Source organism: Saccoglossus kowalevskii, chromosome 6 (genome assembly GCF_978046115.1).
Source record: "Saccoglossus kowalevskii chromosome 6, keSacKowa6.1, whole genome shotgun sequence".
NCBI lineage: Eukaryota > Metazoa > Hemichordata > Enteropneusta > Harrimaniidae > Saccoglossus > Saccoglossus kowalevskii.
In genome coordinates, this window is record NC_140646.1 from 22,646,659 (window position 1) to 22,665,658 (window position 19,000).

At 38.3% G+C, this 19,000-nt stretch overlaps 1 protein-coding gene and 1 pseudogene across 1 annotated transcript; one reads left to right on the forward strand and one right to left on the reverse strand.

Annotated features, from left to right (window-relative positions):
• Nucleotides 1-1,386: 1,386 nt before the first annotated feature.
• Nucleotides 1,387-3,980, reverse strand: LOC144348363 (solute carrier family 52, riboflavin transporter, member 3-A pseudogene; annotated as a pseudogene).
• Nucleotides 3,981-11,499: 7,519 nt separating this feature from the next.
• LOC144357977 (uncharacterized) lies at nucleotides 11,500-17,936 on the forward strand. Its single transcript, XM_078011997.2, has 2 exons — nucleotides 11,500-11,641; nucleotides 16,920-17,936. The coding sequence occupies exon 2, from the start codon at nucleotides 16,923-16,925 to the stop codon at nucleotides 17,934-17,936; it is 1,014 nt and encodes a 337-aa protein (XP_077868123.1). The 5' UTR covers nucleotides 11,500-11,641; nucleotides 16,920-16,922.
• Nucleotides 17,937-19,000: the final 1,064 nt, after the last annotated feature.

Here is a 19,000-nt window from a genome sequence, read left to right on the forward strand (position 1 = left end):
CAACACTACTGAGACTACGTGTGCGTAACCCCAAATACTCAACAGTAGACGACACGAAGGATTTGTTAGTTAATACAATCATGGATTCAGAATCGAACAACAGTCACACGACTCTGCTGAAACGCCGCCAGTGGCAACACGGCGACTAGACTCAGTGACTTTATTCCAATCATTAGTTATGTATTCCTGCAATTCTGGACATCGTTGAGTCTCGTCTTGTATCCTGTATTCCGGGATTTCATACTCGGCTCTTCCGTGCGGCATATTTACATTTAACATTATTACTTACTCAAATCAATTCCGTTCAAGCGTCCATTACTCGGTATATTAGGGACATTTGGGATGTCGTATGTAATGTGGTTAGCACTTCAGAGCCCCAGATCATTTCTATGTGGCAGTGTATGGGCGAGGTGAGTATATTTAATTTACTTTTTATTCTCTCGATATTGCATGCAGATAGCAGTCGTCACTATTTTAATGTGCTTACTTATGTTAGAGTAAATGCGGCGTATTAGAACAGTTTCTATGATACAGATTGGTTCGATGACCGGTACCTTCATAATTTTTCCAATCATGAACAATGCGGCATTCTTTGTTGAAAGTGACCCCTGTGGTTAATGTCAACCTGGTGTGATCTCCGTTCGAATGTAAGAACAGCTTCGTTTGGAGGAAGTGATTGTCTGCACCAATCACGCCATTTCTCTCTTGACGGGAGTAACTTCCTACACCAATCACCGAATTCGTTTCTACTTGATAGAGATGATTTCCTGCACCAGTCACACCTTTTTTCTAATTGGTTTAGGCGATTTTCTAGACCAAGCACAACAATCCTGACTTAGAGGAGGTAATTTCCTGCACCAATCACGCAACACCTTTCTTGGTGGCGGTAATATTCTGCACCAATCACACCATTCCTTTCTAAATGGTGGAGGTGATTTTATGCACCAATCACACCATTCCTTTCTAAATGGAGGAGGTAATTTCCTGCTCTAATCACGCAACACCTCTCTTGGTGCCGATAATATTCTGCACCAATTATAAGATTTCTTTCTAATTGGTGGAGGTGATTTTCTGAACCCGGTGACGGTCATCGGCTAATTTGTCAGAGAGTTAGAATTGGATCATGAATATTCATAAGTTGATTATTATGTAATCCTTGGATATAATGTTCATCTGCCACACTTTCGTTATGTGACAACAGAGATCAATAACTACGATTTCTAAAAGGCTTACCAAACATCTCTCATGATGAATGTACTAGAATGTTTGTTCATGTACTTAACCCAGAATATATCATATTTAGTCAAGGCGAAAGAAAATGAAATAATGAATGTTGGTAAAAGATAGCAATTAGAAATATCTACATCATATTTCAATGAGTTTGCTCTAGTTCCAGCATGTGTCGCCACAGGGGTCATTTGGTGTAAACAAGTACAACACATTGACCAATGGAAATATGACGATAGAACCAGCCAACGACCCAACCTGCATCGCGGCGCCGCACCACATCAAGGCTTTGCGTCCGTTGTCACGACAAATGACTCCAATCATAACTTTCACGTAAGTAAGAAGCCCGATCATGAAGATCCACGCTAGTACCTATATGGGGACAAACAAATCAAAGTTTAAAGACGTGATAAACTATACACGGTTGAAATTCACTAGTTTGTGTGTGTATGAGGTGAACTACTGGTGAGGAGTACGGGAATTCGTATGTTCCACACATTTGGACAAACCTCCCAGAAACACCTCACCCATCGTTTCGATGTGTTTGAAACATACAATATGCATATATAGATATAGTATATATATATTAGTTAAAGATATGCACGCAAATGAAGCTGACAGATTCTTAAACTGTGTATTCTGTCATTTAATGCATCAGTTTTGTATCGAAAATATACAAATCATATAGTCCTTATAAGCCGATGTCTTCCCCTCTTTTCTCTGCAACGTGGTGTCAGTAGTAAGACCGCAGTGTGTAGGTTTGTTTATTGGCGAAGACGTGTAAATTTGGGCAAATGTCAATTACACACGAAATTGATATTTCTTTCCGAGATTTTTGTTTTCGTCCACTTTGTTGTTGGTTAACGCGTGTTTTTGGATATAAGTTTGTATTACACACATTAGTGGCTCTAGAATGCAAATTAGAACAGCATTTCCATCTCCATGGTTACAGTAAAAAGTAAAAAGCTGTACTTCAGTTTATAAACATAATTATAACAATTTTAAATACATATCAACAGTTTCCATTTACATATTCAATTGTGATTGGCCAAGGCCGTCAACATTATATGCGTTCATAATGCGCGCGCATGCCCCACGTGACATAGCAACTGTGACCGCTCACTGATTCAAAATGAAGCACTTGCTGATTAAATAGTATTGAACTAACTCATTATTATTAATTAAGACTAATGATGATGTCACAATAGCATTTCTAAATTGGTCAACTTGAACTCATTTTGAACAGCCATTTTGATTTATACAGATTTATATTTCTAACGTTTATAACGTCCCTAGCTTTCTACCATTCTTTGTATTTAATCACGAGTACGAGTTTTGCCCCGAGCGCCACTCTCACTTATTACCGCCGAAGACTCTTTCGATACCTACCAAACACCAAAAAAAAAAAAAAAAAATACCCAATTGAAGCTTGGTAACCTCTCAGTATGTACTCCAAGTTGTTGGTGTGCGCAACAGTCAAAATCGCCATCTTTGTTTATTTGACCCCAATATCTCGCTCATGCGCGGCGCGACGACTACCGACCTTTAATGTTGACGTTTATGGTAGTATAATAGGATTTATAACTCACCACAAGAACCTCTCCCCATATACTACCACACAGTACGGGATATGGACTTTCCAGTGCCGTCCACATAATGTAAGCACCGATACAGCTGCCAAGAAAAGTTATAAACCCAAATATAATATTCTTTCTTGTTGGTAGAAAATGAACGAATAAACAAGCGGTTGGGTTAGCCATCAGTCCTAGCGTGACAGCGAGATGGTAGGCGACGTTGCCGTACGGTAATGTAGAGTAAGTCTGGATCGAATTCATGACGGTGTTCATGAGGGCGTTGACCCACGCCTCCAACAGCAGCATGTACACCCAGTCACAGGTATTAAGGGAACTTTTAGCTTTGGATTTACCGGTAGCAAGTTCCTCGAAATCTGATTCAATGGTCTGTGTAGATCGATCATAATAATCGATATCATCCCCATTATCTTCAGGTTTTCGAAGGATTAGTTGAAGGTTCTTATCGGTGCCAGCTCTCTTTACTTGTTCACGTTTGCACATCGGTAGGTTGTTCAGCAGAGTGAACGCCACGAAGCTACACGAAAGCATCACAGCAAGAAAAACGAAGAAGGCTTCGATGGAGAAACGTGGCGGCGGTTTGTAATAGGACAACTCGTAAGTGGTAATGTTTGAAGTCTCGTTTACAACCGAAGAATTTCTGCACTCTGGGTTCCCCCCTTCTCCTTGTATCAACCCGACTAGCGCTGGAATGAACCCACTGAGCCCTTCGCCGATAAAATAAGGTGTCATGTATTTTATGGGGAACAAGTACATGAAGGCTAGGAACGAAACAGACGACGTACAGTCAACTAAAGCCAGTAAGAAGGAGAGAGTGAGCAGTGCAGTACTGTGCTCGACACCGTTGACGTAAGAAGTGCGGTCCCAGAAGAAAGCAAGCAGTAGGCACGATATGGCACCAATACCGATGATGATGTAATTAGTGGGCACTTCAAGGTGATACTTGGTGAACTTGCTAAGCAGTACGAATATTAACGGTCCAATGTTAGCAACTTGACTTATGATGACGACATAGGACGCTAAATTCCATCCCTCAGGTAGAAAGTGGACCATTAGTGGTAATTGGACCCACAGTCCATAGACGTCTATCCATGAGGCCGTTCCCAGTAAACAAACCAATGTTCCGATGATAACTGACACTGCTTTCTCTTCCATCTTGTGTTTGATGAGTGGATATATCTGCCGGAGAACACGAAAAGAATGATAGTAACATTATAAGTAAAATACTAGTAGCATAGAACGTATCGTTTGTTGGCATTATTATACGCACCCTACGGGCAGGTTTGTCTCTCCATGTCGACAGTAACTATAACACGGCAAGTCGTACTTAGAGCATCTAGAACTCTTACACTCTGTTTTATTGCAACGTGTCTGTACGTGCCATGGCGGATGTGCTGTCATGAATTTGTTTTTGCGTATCTGTTAACCGACTTAATTAACTGATTATTAGCGAATTGCTGTGTTATGTCTGTCATCGTGTAGGCCTATTTGAAGTTTTGGACGGAACTTGGCTCAGTGGTTTGGAACTAATTACGAGATATCCGTCGCGATTCTGACAGTTGGTATCCATAGTTATTAATGTAGTGAACGATTAATCAAAAGATATGACGTATTCAGTACTTAGTGTGATTGGCTTTATGATTGAAGGTTACGCCCTAGAGTCTTTTTACTGTTTTGTAATTGGTTAGAGTTTTGAAAATGAATAAAGAGAGTTTGAGTTGGTCTTGACGAACACAGCACGATAGACGCAGTAGAGAGAGAGTGCAGTCCTGGGCAGTCGAGTCCAGTCTAAGAGAGTCTTGGGCGAGCCTTGACGCAGTCCAGTCTTGGGCGAGTCTTGGTTCAGCCTTGTGAGAGTCTTGGGGACTTTTCCCCAGGGCGCTGTGTCTTATAGAGTGCTCCAAAAGATCGACTAAGACGAGAGTTGAAACGTATTTCGTTGTGTGTGTCTTATTTGACTGTAAAGTATAAGTGACTTTCCCGATCTCGTACCTCAAGGGGACGAGATAGAGAGACGAGACGAGTTCCCCCCCCTGACAGTGTCGAGACCCCGAGAGAGAAGATTTTCCCCCTGATACGTGGTGTGAGAACCCTGGGCATTGCGTTTTACGCACATTGACATCTTGTGAAGAGAAGTGAAATGGCGAAGGTGTGTCTTTCTTGTGAACCGAACTAACTGGCTCGATGGCAGAGACGAAACCGCGCTCGACGACTAACACCGTTAACAGTATGGCACCGATGAACGACGCTGAAGAGATGAAGACTTCTGAACCCCTTATGAAGGATGAGTACCGGATAGGACTGTATAATTAAGAATTGAGCGATATTAAAGACAAGAAGAAGATGAAAGAACGACCCAGAATAACGCGGCAAGAGAATAGACGCTTATAGACTTTGAATTAGAACTTTAGCTATCTGTGTATTGCTTAGAGAACTGCTCGCTGGACACTGTAACTGACACTGTGTAACTCAATAAGGACGTTGAACTCTTTTCCAGAACCCTAACCCTATTGCTCAGTAATGTAATGTATTGCTTGCTTTTTCTATCGTTTTTACCGTTTCTTTTAGTGATGTCGAATTGTATGTTATGTAAGCGCCCAGATTTTTGTTTTGAACTGATATTTAGTGACGTGCGAGGTCCTTTATAACGATTTAAGCGCGCCTCAGTGGACAAGTATTTGCAACACAGTGTTTTGGGTTTTTGTGAAGATTTATGTAGTTTTAATGAGTTTATGAGTACGGATTATGATGGGGAAAGTAATGCCCCAATGAGTTTTTCAGAGTTTTGAGATTTGTCGAGTACAGAGATATCAACGTTTTAAGAGTTGTTTTTGTTTATGTGTTGTTTTCCGGAATACTTCTGACGCTTTTTGAGTTTAGTAGAGCACCTTTGTAACGTTTTTTTATGTCTTTTTGAGGTGAGAGTTTGGTGCGCTTATATACGTATTGTTTGATATCGCAAGCTTTTGTTCATGATTGACAGGATTATATGTAACTTAGTAGTTTCTATCATTTTAGTCTTTTCCCCGTCTTTTTGCCAGAGGAGTAATGTGTTATGATAGCGGCTTTGTCTTTGCATTCTGTTTCCACGCCGTATGACTTTTGTTTAGATTAACGACTTGTGAAGTTTATAAGCGTAGATGACAGGAGTTTGATTGATAGCTTTTTTTTATTCATTGTTTATTAGTTACCGCTTTGCAATGCTTTAACCGAGAGACGCATCCCTGGTAATCACGTGATCGTGCTGTCGATGGCCGCGATTGGCTGATCGCTTGGTTACACCGCCACGCCTTAGTTTTTTTTTGACCTTTTGATATAGAGTTTGTAACCTTAGTAACGGAGAAAGTGAAGCGACGGGTTACCTCAGCGAACCCGTTTTGAGAAAAGTGAGTCGATTGGTAGCCTTTCCCTTGTTTTTGATTTATAACCGTTGATATTTGTGACTTTATAACCATTGTATTTAGACTTTATAATCATTGTACTTAATTAGTGTGTTTTACTCTTTTTGATTTATACCTTTTATTAGTATTGTATTTAACCCGTATGACGATGAGTGGCTGACGGTATCTTTGATTTGTGAACGTGCAATGCCGAGAGGCATATCTCAGTTTGGGTGAAGGGATGTGTCATGAATTTGTTTTTGCGTATCTGTTAACCGACTTAATTAACTGATTATTAGCGAATTGCTGTGTTATGTCTGTCATCGTGTAGGCCTATTTGAAGTTTTGGACGGAACTTGGCTCAGTGGTTTGGAACTAATTACGAGATATCCGTCGCGATTCTGACAGTTGGTATCCATAGTTATTAATGTAGTGAACGATTAATCAAAAGATATGACGTATTCAGTACTTAGTGTGATTGGCTTTATGATTGAAGGTTACGCCCTAGAGTCTTTTTACTGTTTTGTAATTGGTTAGAGTTTTGAAAATGAATAAAGAGAGTTTGAGTTGGTCTTGACGAACACAGCACGATAGACGCAGTAGAGAGAGAGTGCAGTCCTGGGCAGTCGAGTCCAGTCTAAGAGAGTCTTGGGCGAGCCTTGACGCAGTCCAGTCTTGGGCGAGTCTTGGTTCAGCCTTGTGAGAGTCTTGGGGACTTTTCCCCAGGGCGCTGTGTCTTATAGAGTGCTCCAAAAGATCGACTAAGACGAGAGTTGAAACGTATTTCGTTGTGTGTGTCTTATTTGACTGTAAAGTATAAGTGACTTTCCCGATCTCGTACCTCAAGGGGACGAGATAGAGAGACGAGACGAGTTTCCCCCCCCCCTGACAGTGTGGAGACCCCGAGAGAGAAGATTTTCCCCCTGATAGTGCTTTGAATGATGTCTGAATGTTGTACGCACACGATTGCATAAATCACGGATTGGAGCAATGTAATTCATCATTGGTTCACTTAGGTACTATTAGGTAGTAATTTCAGGTGTAGATTGAAAATAACGACCTCTTCTAGATAACCAAAAATGTAGGACACAATTTGTTCTGTCAGAAGTGCAAATGAACGGTCATTTTATGCTGGTGTCGTAAAATTCTCACTTGCTCCTTCATTACTGACGTATACAACAATATTGTGATACTGTTGTTAATTTATGGCAGTCATTCAACTGTGCGCCCGACACAACCTAGTATGTCAGACTTAAGCGTGCAGCATTGTATACTGGAGAAATTCGAATATATTGTTCGTCACGACAACTTAAACGTGAAAGCATTCACGCAATCTGCCACCCGCGTAACATGGAACGAACAAACAAATCACCTCCACGAAGTCACAGTGTAGTAAAACCATGCAATTCAGTTTTAAATGTTCAATTGTTCATGATTTATGACGCGTCGGCCAGGTATATTTGTATGCTGTCTGGGACTGGTGAGTTCGCGGCTTAGGTTGGTTCTCGGGGTCACGTAATAAGGTTCAGGTAATCTAACAAATATGACACATTTCTACTTTCCTGACTACTTTGCGACGTTGATTTCACTTACGATTAACACACTAACGTGACTTTTATATACTGTGTGATTGACAGGTATGTGAACTTGACATCAATAGTAACGAAAACAGTCAAACCACAGTCCCTCCACAAGGAGGGACTGTGGTCAAACACATAATTTCGATCTCAGTTTCAGACTAAAACGATTGCGTCGAGACGGTGGTTTTGTAGGTCATGCTGAGAGTGTAGTAAGAATGCCGCATCGACCTAGGAGGTAAAAGACTGTATTTTATCTCCATGCTCAGACGTACTCAGTTGCGTAATAAATGTTGGTATATTTGAATAATAAAGGAGGCCACGAATAGATATTTATTTTACTAGTTTTAGAAATAGTACAACTTAACGCCCCGTGAAAGTGGACACGCTGTATTAAGGAAGAATGAAGATGAGTATCACCTCATGATGTCATGTAAAAGATATACCCCCGAAAGAAATGTCCTATTCGAAATAGCAAAAACCAAAATTCAAAACTTTAAAAATTTGCCGCTAAAGACTCAATTCATAGCCTTGCTAAACAACAGTGGCCTAACACTCCCCGTAGCAAGGTACCTAAAGAAGTGTTTTGAAATAAGACAGCAACCCCAGTGACAACCTTCTCTCACTATTTGAGTTTTGCATTTTGTTTTCTGTCTATCGTAGTATCATAAATTTATACTAGCTATTATCTGTAATGTATTAGCTTAGATTGTTTTTTTTTTTTTTTTTTTTATTATCTATTTTCTGTTTTGTAACCTTTTATTCCTTTTTAAACTTTTGTAACCATTGCCAATCCCTCCGGGGAATGTGTAAGTGTTAATAAAATTATTATTATTACTAGTATTGGACATTTAAAACTGTGTATGTTAACCTGCAAATATACGTACATTGTGTCTACTATAGAACCCCAGACGTCAGCTCACTGTGCGGTTTCGAAAATAACTACTAGTATTATGGACTGAGTGTATTAAGTGACGGAGTGACGTTCGTGTAAACGTGCCACGCAGAGCCCCGTCTTTCATCAAACCGAAAACATGTCCTCGAATTTGTTGAACAAAACAAACACACTTACCTTTTAACTAGATGCAGTGTGTGTTGCGTAATTATAACTGGCATCAAGAAGCAGTACAAGGGCGTGTGCGAGGAGAATCTGATCACTGGACCCAGTGAAGAGGTAAATACAGCGCATGCAAAAATACATAAAACATAACCCCAAAAGGTACACAAATTACCTGGTACGTCTTAAAAAAGATTGACATAAAATGTCAACACAACTATCCATTAATCCGTCCAACAAAGAGCTCAGAACTGTTTGTTACTCTCTAAAACGTAAATATAAAAAACAACTTGAAAAGTACCTAGTGAGTAAATTGGATAAAATGAGTATATCACGCCCTGGTGAATATTGGAACCTGCAAAAAGCAAAGCAAAATCGCCAACGATGTTTCAATCCAAAACACTGCAAATGTTTCGAAAAGTGTTAATGTTTAAGGCACATTTGTGATCATGGGAGTAAATGTTTTATGAAGAAACACTTTCTAAAACAAGCACACATGCAATATTTCAAGGTAAAACATTCGACTATGCATGTTTTATAAGTGTTTATATATATGACATGTACACAAGTTCATGAGAGTAACTAAAACACTTTTCTTCCAAACTATTTTATTATCATTTTGAGGCACTTCAGCAGACAAACACACATGCAGTGTTTCAACCTAAAACATCCGACTATGTAAGTGTTCTTATATAGGACACTTTTGTATGCCGTCTACTACGGTATGCATCTATAATAGACCATGGAACTATAAACCCAGGTTTATAGTTCCATGAATAGTCACAACGCTTATTATCGACTGTGTGCAGCATATTTATTAGAAAAAAATCCCAAACACGTCACTTTTTTAATATTTTCAATAATAAACAGCTTTATATAGCAAGCTCGACGACGCAGCGCTAGACATGCGTTATTCCTCTGTGATGTCACCATTAGATTCATTTTCTTCATAACTATTATTCTATTGGCGGAGCTTCAATGTTGAATCCATCTAATATGGTGATTACCACACACCTGTGCAAATTTGCATATAATTTAAACGAGCTTATCCAAGTCTCTGATGATACATAACCATTCAACTATAATTTTGGAAATAAATATGAAATATTTTTTTGAAAACAAGTATTTTAACAATAATTTGGTTTGTTACTTCTTTGCAAGCATTTTGAATTACCTTTCGAAACGACGGTGTTCGCGATGAACACTATTACAGTATATGTTGCGTGTTCAAGTAAATGGTAACTTGTGCTGTGTGCACGCTCATTCAACGATCTAATTATACTATCGGCAGTATGTAGATAGATGGCCAGGGTTGTCCCCACGCTGGACGGCGGTGGACGGCGCCGTCCGGCACTCAGAATTAGCGACCGGCACACATGGCTGCCGTCCGGCACTATTGTTTTTGTCCAGGACGCAACAAACGCTCTGAGAGACAAAAGAATGTTTGAGAAGGCGGATAACAAAGCTTGGGTTGCGTCACCAATTTAAAAAAAACAATAGGCGTGAAACTCAACTCAAAGAGTTGGCGACGTAAGAGGCCCAGTGGCAATCGACACTAGTAAGTGTGGAACCTTATTTTAGCACGGCGGTAACGTATAGAAAAGTGGATTGCCGTACCCATATTTTTACTGCCAGGGTGACGTAAAATATATAAAATCGATATCGGTAAAACCATTCGTCAAAATATAAGGTCAATGGTTAAAACCAAGTTAACGCCATGACTTGTAGCGTCAACATCGTCACCGCCGAGCGGAACAAAGGCAGCCATGCATGATCGGTAAACGACCAGCACAGCCGACGTACCATCACAGACATTGGTGATCACCAAGAAGTCCAGACGAATGCTTGATTAAAGATGTGAATGTTTATATTTTGACGTATGTCACTATTTAAAGTTGAATTTTCTTTAAATCACGATTTAAAAACCCTGGTGAAACGGCCATGCTTTCAACTCGCATCATACTAGTAAGTGGAGGAAATAAATTTACTTGTGTTCTTCTTGGATCAAACATTCTGATTGGTTGTTTTTCGCGTCAATGCGTGGCTTTGTCCAATCAAAATCATCGTTACGTAGTATCAGGATACACACAGTAAAATTAACTGTTTCCAGGTCATAGCTGTTTTCAACGAAGCAGATATCAACAAACTTTCGATTCGAATGAAAATTATTTTTTAAGTATGTATTTTTATACATAATGCTATTATTTTTGCTAGAAACTGTAAACTGCAGATCGAAAATCTTTTATTATGTAGATTTTATTACATTTGATCATCTTGCTTTTTGGCGCCGATGACGCACATTCATCATGGCATATTTATTAAGGAATCAACAACTTACAACTTGGACCGAATTATCTATTCAAATTTTGGGAACTACCAATGACAGGACGATTTATTCTATCTTCACGTTAAAGTAAACCTCGCCAGGTTTTTTCAACATGCAGGGAGTATTCCATTGAGATCCCTGTCAATCATCAACGTGTCACCCCCCCTTAATCCTCCTAAACTTCTTTTGTTTTAGTCAAGTCCGCTAAACTTTTTTGTTTTAGTCAAGTTCGCTTTCTTCCTTCCTTTCACTCTCAGACTAGTAATACAAGTATTACTAGTCTGAGTTTCACTCCAGGATAGTCGCCGTCGGGTCACTTACTCTCAGGCGTTGCTGCGTAAAGTACACACTCCAGGGTCTTGTTTTACGGTGTCGCAGTAAATACCAAAGGTCATAAAGCATGCGCAGATCATTCATACTTACATGAATCGTGTTTGTGATTACGGAAAAAGTTTGAATTTTGATTATTGGAGAATTTCTTGGTAAGTTCTTGTAATTTTTCATTTCTCAGCACATTTTGAATCGGCAATATTGTAATGTTCGAAATCTTGTTAGCACCGTGACTGTTTTTAGTCCAAAAGAAAGCTCGTTTAATGATTTTTGCAATGATGGACCTTACCGCGTTGTACCAGGCACTGAATTTTGAGGTTAGAAATGACAATATTTGAAGTTTATACCTCGTGTATGTCCTACTTCCTGTGGCAATGGATCAATATCCTTTATATCACGGTTACTAAAAAAGACGGTTAGGAAACGCCATTGTTAAAAGGTGTGAATCTGCCTAATCCCTCAAGGATGCGTGTCGCGCTGTGTACGCCCTCAATTGCTTGAGATTTCAAGGTCCACCATTTTGTTTCATTTTTGTGTCGATCACTTGATGTTCCGCGAATTTGAAATTTTAAGCTCGTTTTCGATAGAATATCCACGTTTAGTGAACGAGCTCTACGAAGAACCACACGTGCATTTCGGATGAGTACTCTTTGTGACTGTGAAAACATTCAGAATCGAGAATCGTCATTTATCGTTTTCACTGTTGTCATGAGAGTAAGCTTGGGTCCCGGTAGAAAAGTGACAAAAATTCTAACCCCTAAGTCACTATTTTAAAATACATTATATTATATAAAATACTACCAAATGAATTTTTAGTATACTACTGTGCGTACTTATGAAGGTTGTGTGCGATTTGGGGGCTTATTAGAGTAATTTTTGTCGTTTTGCTTTCTCGTCACTGTATCAGCTATTTTGTTCAAAGTCGTAACACTTTTTTAGTAGACGCCGTAGAAATTGTTGAAAATGTATTCAACATTTTCAGCCAGTTTCATAAAATGCCTGTTTAAGGTAGAGATGCAGTTTATTTGTGAATTTCAATCAAAAATAGTTTTTTTCGTTTTTTATATAGATTTTTATCTAAAGAACATTCTGTGAAAATTTGACCAATGAATTCTTATTGGAACACCGTTAAAATTGCAGTTTATTTTCTGGTTAAAAATAAAAAACACTCACACGTGGCAATGTTTATGTCCAATTGCCTAATTTGCATGAGTAACCAAATAACCGGACCTTTGATTGACAATATGCAAATCGAGATTGTACGGGTCATAGTTCATTCAATTCACGCGCATGTGCAATTATTCTCAAATCAGTTCTCGCTCGCTAGCAAAACAAACATTATATTTCCTCAGCGTTTTTTCCTAATTTTTATCATTACATTATGCGTGGTGTGAAAAGAAAGAGAGGTAGAAAGAAGATTCAGGTGATTTCTATGTCGGAAGAGGCAAAAGCTACACTGAAGGCATCAGCCCACCGAACGAAAAACAAAATCGATGTGAGCGTCCAAAAATGACTTTCCCTGAAGGCATGAATCCGAGTTTCTGATTGACTGAGAGATTTTATTTTTAAATAATTCTTCTCAAAAATAAACTGAGCATGTGAAGAATAATTTAACATTGTTTACAGTGATAACAGCTCATTGTCGAAACGAAGCTTACCCATTCACGCTAGTCACAATAAACATCATACTTTTCATATAGGCGTCAATGACTACGGTAAAACTTAGACTCTATTTTAGGCATCAGGAATGATTGAAATGTCCGAAAATGACGCCAAAATACACCTTAAAAGTCCCATTTTAAGGCAGAATCGGGTCCCTCAAATAAGGGACACGTGAGCTTTGATTCTAACCGGATATATTGCACTGGGTCGGGGAGATACAAACTTTTGTGTATCTTTTGTCCAATGGGTACCTGTACTTCGATCATTCGCAAGGTTTGCTAGGTGGTGCGAGACAGCTTTGTTTGCAACCGGACGAACTCCGTTTAATTCAATGAAGCAAACAACTGACAATGCTAAAATAAATTGCAGAGGTACGCTAAAATTAATTGAAAACAACCAAATAATTTCAATGAAAAATAAATCACAGAGAGAGGTAACTTGATACATTACGGTAACAACTCTTTTTATGCGCTGACCGCTTCTCCGCGTCTGATGTTTTGTTTTCCTTGTCATAATACTTACTGATTGATGATTTTGTTTTGATTTTTGAGTTGTTTAGCGTACAACTCGGCCACGACCTTTGCTTTTTCCGTGAAAAATGGGGAAGTTTACGTCAATTTGACGGACATTCCATTTTTTTTAAACTAACGAACACACTGTTTAGCACTCCTATTTTTTTCATTTGCCGATTTCTATTCAAAAAAATTCGACCGCTCGAAAATGCACCTTAATTTTGCACTCTTAAAACATGTCAGATATCCAACACTAATTATTTAAAGCCGGTCGAAATTTTTAACTTTTACGTTAGGAGCTGGAAGCTCTCTTCTTGCAGGCGACCGTCGCCGGTAGTACAACAACATGTTTTGTACGTACATCCGTGCGCTGATTGTCTGCGACTGTCTTAGAAAATCTCTGAATAAGGCGTTGCCAAAATCGGAAAAATATAAAATGCCTCCTTAAAAAACGAACAGAATTTAAATATTTCTTTTAACAAATATGTTGCAGTGGGAAAAATGGGATTGGAAACGATGATCAAAACTTCTGTGCCTCGCGTTTCGATTCTAGGATTACGCGATTATTCATTATTGTGCGTTCGCTTCCTGGAGTTGGTTCTCAATACTACATAAAATTCATCAAGGATAAATAATTTAATATCCCACTTTGTACTCTTCACGGTAAACCATAGGTTCTGAAATACTCGTACATTTGTTATTGAAAATACACCGAAGAGAAGCCATGATGTTTTGATCGTGATAAAAGGTCACCTTCCTAGGACCGCCCCCTGTTTAATAATTCATGAGATGACGTCATATTTACTGGGCATTGCCACGTGTTTTTACCGACCCCATCAAAACACTGGTATGAATGACGTGTTTCTGATTTATATATTCAAGAGCAGTTGTTCTGGTCCAACGATTTTACATAAAATGTCTATGTCTATACGTTAACTTTCAATTTCAATAGTCTAGAAAGTATGACAAAGTATGACAAAGCAGTAATTCCCGGTTTAACGCGCAAATATGCAAATTAGCCTTTTTCTCGTCTTCTATTTTGGGTGAATTCTTTGGTTTTAAATTAAAATAGCTGATAGACGCTTTGACCATTTGCCTCGAAATTTTCACACATTATTGACAAGGTGTCCCCCCTTCAAAATGCGTCCGGACAGTTTATTACGGCGAGTGGAACAAAAATAACAAGTCCGCAATTAACATGGATATATAAATTATGCTAAAATAGAAAAGAGTGAACTTTGAGGTCATGCTGTGCGACTTTGAAAGCCGTTAGAGAGATGAGTGGACGCATTTGAATTAGTAGTATACCAAGGTATCCAGTGATGTAATTTTACCCACAAACGGACTTGAAGTTTTTAAGCTAATTTTTTTTAAACCACTTTTGTCCAAAAAAGCATATTTTTGACCCAAAATCAAAAACGCATTCTGGATATTTAAAATAAAGACAAGTTTTACAAAGTTTGTATAATAAGCATTCAGAAAATATATAACATGTTGGATATATAATACCATCTTCATTGTCTAATTACTCAATTAAAAAGCAAGCCAAATAAACTGCATCTCTACCTTAATTGTTCTTGTCTGTCCTTGTTTCAGTTTTTTTTTGGAAAATTGTTCATGTTGCAATATTCAGCATGGTTTTAGTCAACGCTACAATTTTTGAACACATTGAACTGTCGGTACAACTTTCTAGCAGTCTCTTCGCCAAATCAATTTTTCGAACCCTTTTTAACCGTTCTTAATTTCATTGGAACTACCTGTTGTTGCATATTTGGTCTGCTTACATGCATTTTGTAGAGCATGGGCGGGTCATTTCAGTTATCTTATCGCATATTTTGTTTATTTCCAACAAAATGTACGTGGTATCATGGCTGCTCATTAAAACTTTCGCCTGGCTGAAATATAAACACTTGTATGGTTTCTTTGACGTCTTTTTTTCTGATCATGTTTTTTTGATTTTTTTATTTCAGTTTTTTGCCGATCTTGTTATTTAGAAACGAAAATGCCATACACGACAGGCAAATTTGTTTTGAGTTTAATCAGGTTTTGTCAGGATTCACTGTAACAACTTACACTTTAGTATTACTGAAAGTACTAGTATCGACAGAGACACAATAAAATGGCGTGCAGTTGTTGATTGCAATGAACTCTGGGGAAAATGACGTCATATTTGCGTGATTTCCTGTCTACATTTTATGTTAATGATTTATCACAGATTAGTACGTCTTTTGTTTCAAATGTTTACCCGCGACACGCATCCAATGAAAAGAACATGATTCGTTTCCTAACCGTCTTTTTAGTAACCGTGTTTATATGCAATGTACAAGAAATTCGCGGTGTCAGGACAATTCGGCCATGGTCGGTTGCGGCCCTAGTAAAAAAAAGACGTTCCGGGCCCGAAACAGTTTGGTCGATCCGGCCCTGGTATAAATTATATTCGATACGTGATCATATTTAAATGTTAATATATTATTAGCTGCATTTTCTATTTTTCGAGCAATCGTTTCGTTAAAGTTGTTCGTGAAAATAAATGCCTGTTGTTTCAAAGGGCATACTATAAAATAATCGCGCTGTTATTTTAAATTGTATTTCCAGGCGGTGGTATTTTGCCCGCTTTGTAGGCTGCTAAGAAATTATACGATTTTCGTTTCAAATCTGCATTGTAACTTTCAGTTCGACAAAATAGGTTTGTAAAAAAATCTACTCAGTAACTCAGTTACACCTCATACTAATCTGAGGTTACACACACATTTTGACGATGCCCTAAATACGACAAAGAAATCCACTCCGTTTTTGGTCCAGAATAAAATAAATATGGAAAGAAATTTTAAACGCAGACTTTGGCAGAAAATCATGAGGCCTGGCTCATAAAGGTTTCCTTCCACTGCCTTTCGCTTTGTGTCGATCAGCATTTTCAGGAAAATGTTCTGACTGCATTTTATTATTTTTACCTTTAAATTTTAAATATAGTTTTAAATTGGCATGGAGGCAAAAAGATGTAATTGGCTAGTTATTTGTTTTATAAATTGACATGTCCTAATTTATAGAAATCTTGCTAATCATGGAGGTACCTCCATGTGCTAATAAATACATACATGCATGGAATAAATTAAATTGTTCAATTTTTCTGTGGTAGTGGATTATTCATGGGGAAAAATGTTATGACCTCCACAATTTATCAATTTAAAATCGCAAGTAAAAGATGGTTTATCATTTTGTTTTCATGTTAATTATTTATATATATATTGTGTTACAGACAATGGAATTTCATTTACAAAATTTAAGAAAATTATGTCGACTGTGTGGTGGGAGCAATGCTATTCCAGCTGATCGTCAACCTGTGAACAAAGATAAATTCTCAAAAGACATTCAGCATGCCCTGCATATTAATGTGAGCGAAGATGATGGCAATGTACATCCTCCTTTTATATGCGGAACATGTCGAATCAAGTTGGTGAGATGGAAGAAAAAAAAGACAAAGAAGGAGTTGTGTCTCGAAACTCTAACATTTCATTCTCATTCACTTGCATGCAAAGTGTGTTTCACTCCTGCTGGAAATGAGAAGCAAGATGTTATAGAGTCCGTTGTTAAGTCTGCTAAGGCCTGTCAATTTACTGTAAAAGTTGCGAAAGGAAAAGTAATCTGCATTCAGCTAAATGAGGACTTTCGCCAAGTGGCCAAGCGTGTTGAAATACATGTAAATGGGGAGTGGAGTGTTGAAGTACATGGTAAGAGTTTAACAGAAGGTCTCTTATTTGAAACATTTCCTGCAAGGCTTGACACAAATGCATGTCGTCAATTACTTTCCTTCGTTGACCAGTATGTTGTCTGTGTTGGAAACCCTGGCTTTGAGAGTCTATGCAGAGCTCGCTCAATAGGAGGAGGACTTGCCACATTTTCTAATTCCAAAGGAGGGTTGTCTGCGTATGAAGAAAAATCTCATTTTACATTTACAACTGTAAGGCATGTCAAGTGTCAGTTGTTCGTTTCTGCTACTTCCAACAAGTGCAGTGTTTGTCGGGTATATAAAAGAGACCTCGCATCAATGACATCCAGAGATATATCGGAAACGGTTACATCCACTAGTATATTTACTCGCAATGATCGTCTATCCAGCAAGGCACTTCAAGAGAAGGCAGATAATCTACAGCGTGAAAGAAAAAGTCTGAAGAGAAAAATTTCTAGTCTGACAGAAGAAATCCAGGCTTCCATTTCCAACACTGGTGAGCAGCTTGGGAACCAAATGTCAGATTCTTTTGTTTTACCTCGATGATGTAAGGCAGACTCAAATGACACTATCAATGAACTCGAACTCGGCTGTGTAACCTTCGGCACGTCTAAAGGCACGTCATCTTTAGCTGTTCGGACGCCCGAAACAATAGGTGTGACACAATTGTTATAATATGGTATCCGAAACGGGAAAATAAACATATGTTGAACCACAGTCCTGGTCTGGAAACGGTCATTGTACTAGATGTGAATTGGTCTTCTTCCCTGGCTAAGGTGGGTTGCGGGCATGCGCAAAGCATTGTCACGTGATCAATACACAGTCATTTTTGACATCGTCATTGCTATGTGTTTTTTTAGTTGTTTATTCCAGAATTCGAGCTTTTTCACACAGTTTTTTAATCAGGGTATCTGTATAAGGTCATATTTTAGCCGGTGAGCAGTTTTTAATTTATCTATTTTACCAGCAGCGGCACATTTTCGCAACAAAATTTCATACCTTTAGTTTACCAAAAAATTGTTCGTGTTTAACTTTTGGAGTAATTGAAATGAACTCTATTTTATCTACCCTTCTTCATGGCGCGAAACCAATATTTGTCTTCGATTTTGACATTTTATGATCGAAACATAACAATAAAAATTTTATCACACCGCATTTTATGAATGTTAAATTTTTGCGATTTTTATGGATGCTCTTTTCGATCGTAAATGCAAATGGAGACGTTTTGAAATGACAATGTACGCTATTCTGTGTTTAATAAAATCATTTATATACAAAAATTGAAGCATTGTTTTTTACTGGTGTATCGAATAAAGTCAGTAGATGTTGTATAATTTACTTGAATTATTATGAGCCCCCAAGAATCAGAAATATCACACGTTGTTTTTTCCCTATTAAAACTAGAGGATGAACACAATTCCCGATATTAATGTGTACATGGTAGGAACTGAATGTTTGTGAGTTGGTAGGCTGGTTTTGATACTTATCAGGGTTAAAACCCCCAAAATTTCATAGTGCTAATTTTGTTTACGTTGTAGTTGTCTTAATTTGAGGTCAAAGTTAAGTCATACAATGAGGTATCGCTTTCCATGACGGTGAATTTGCCGATT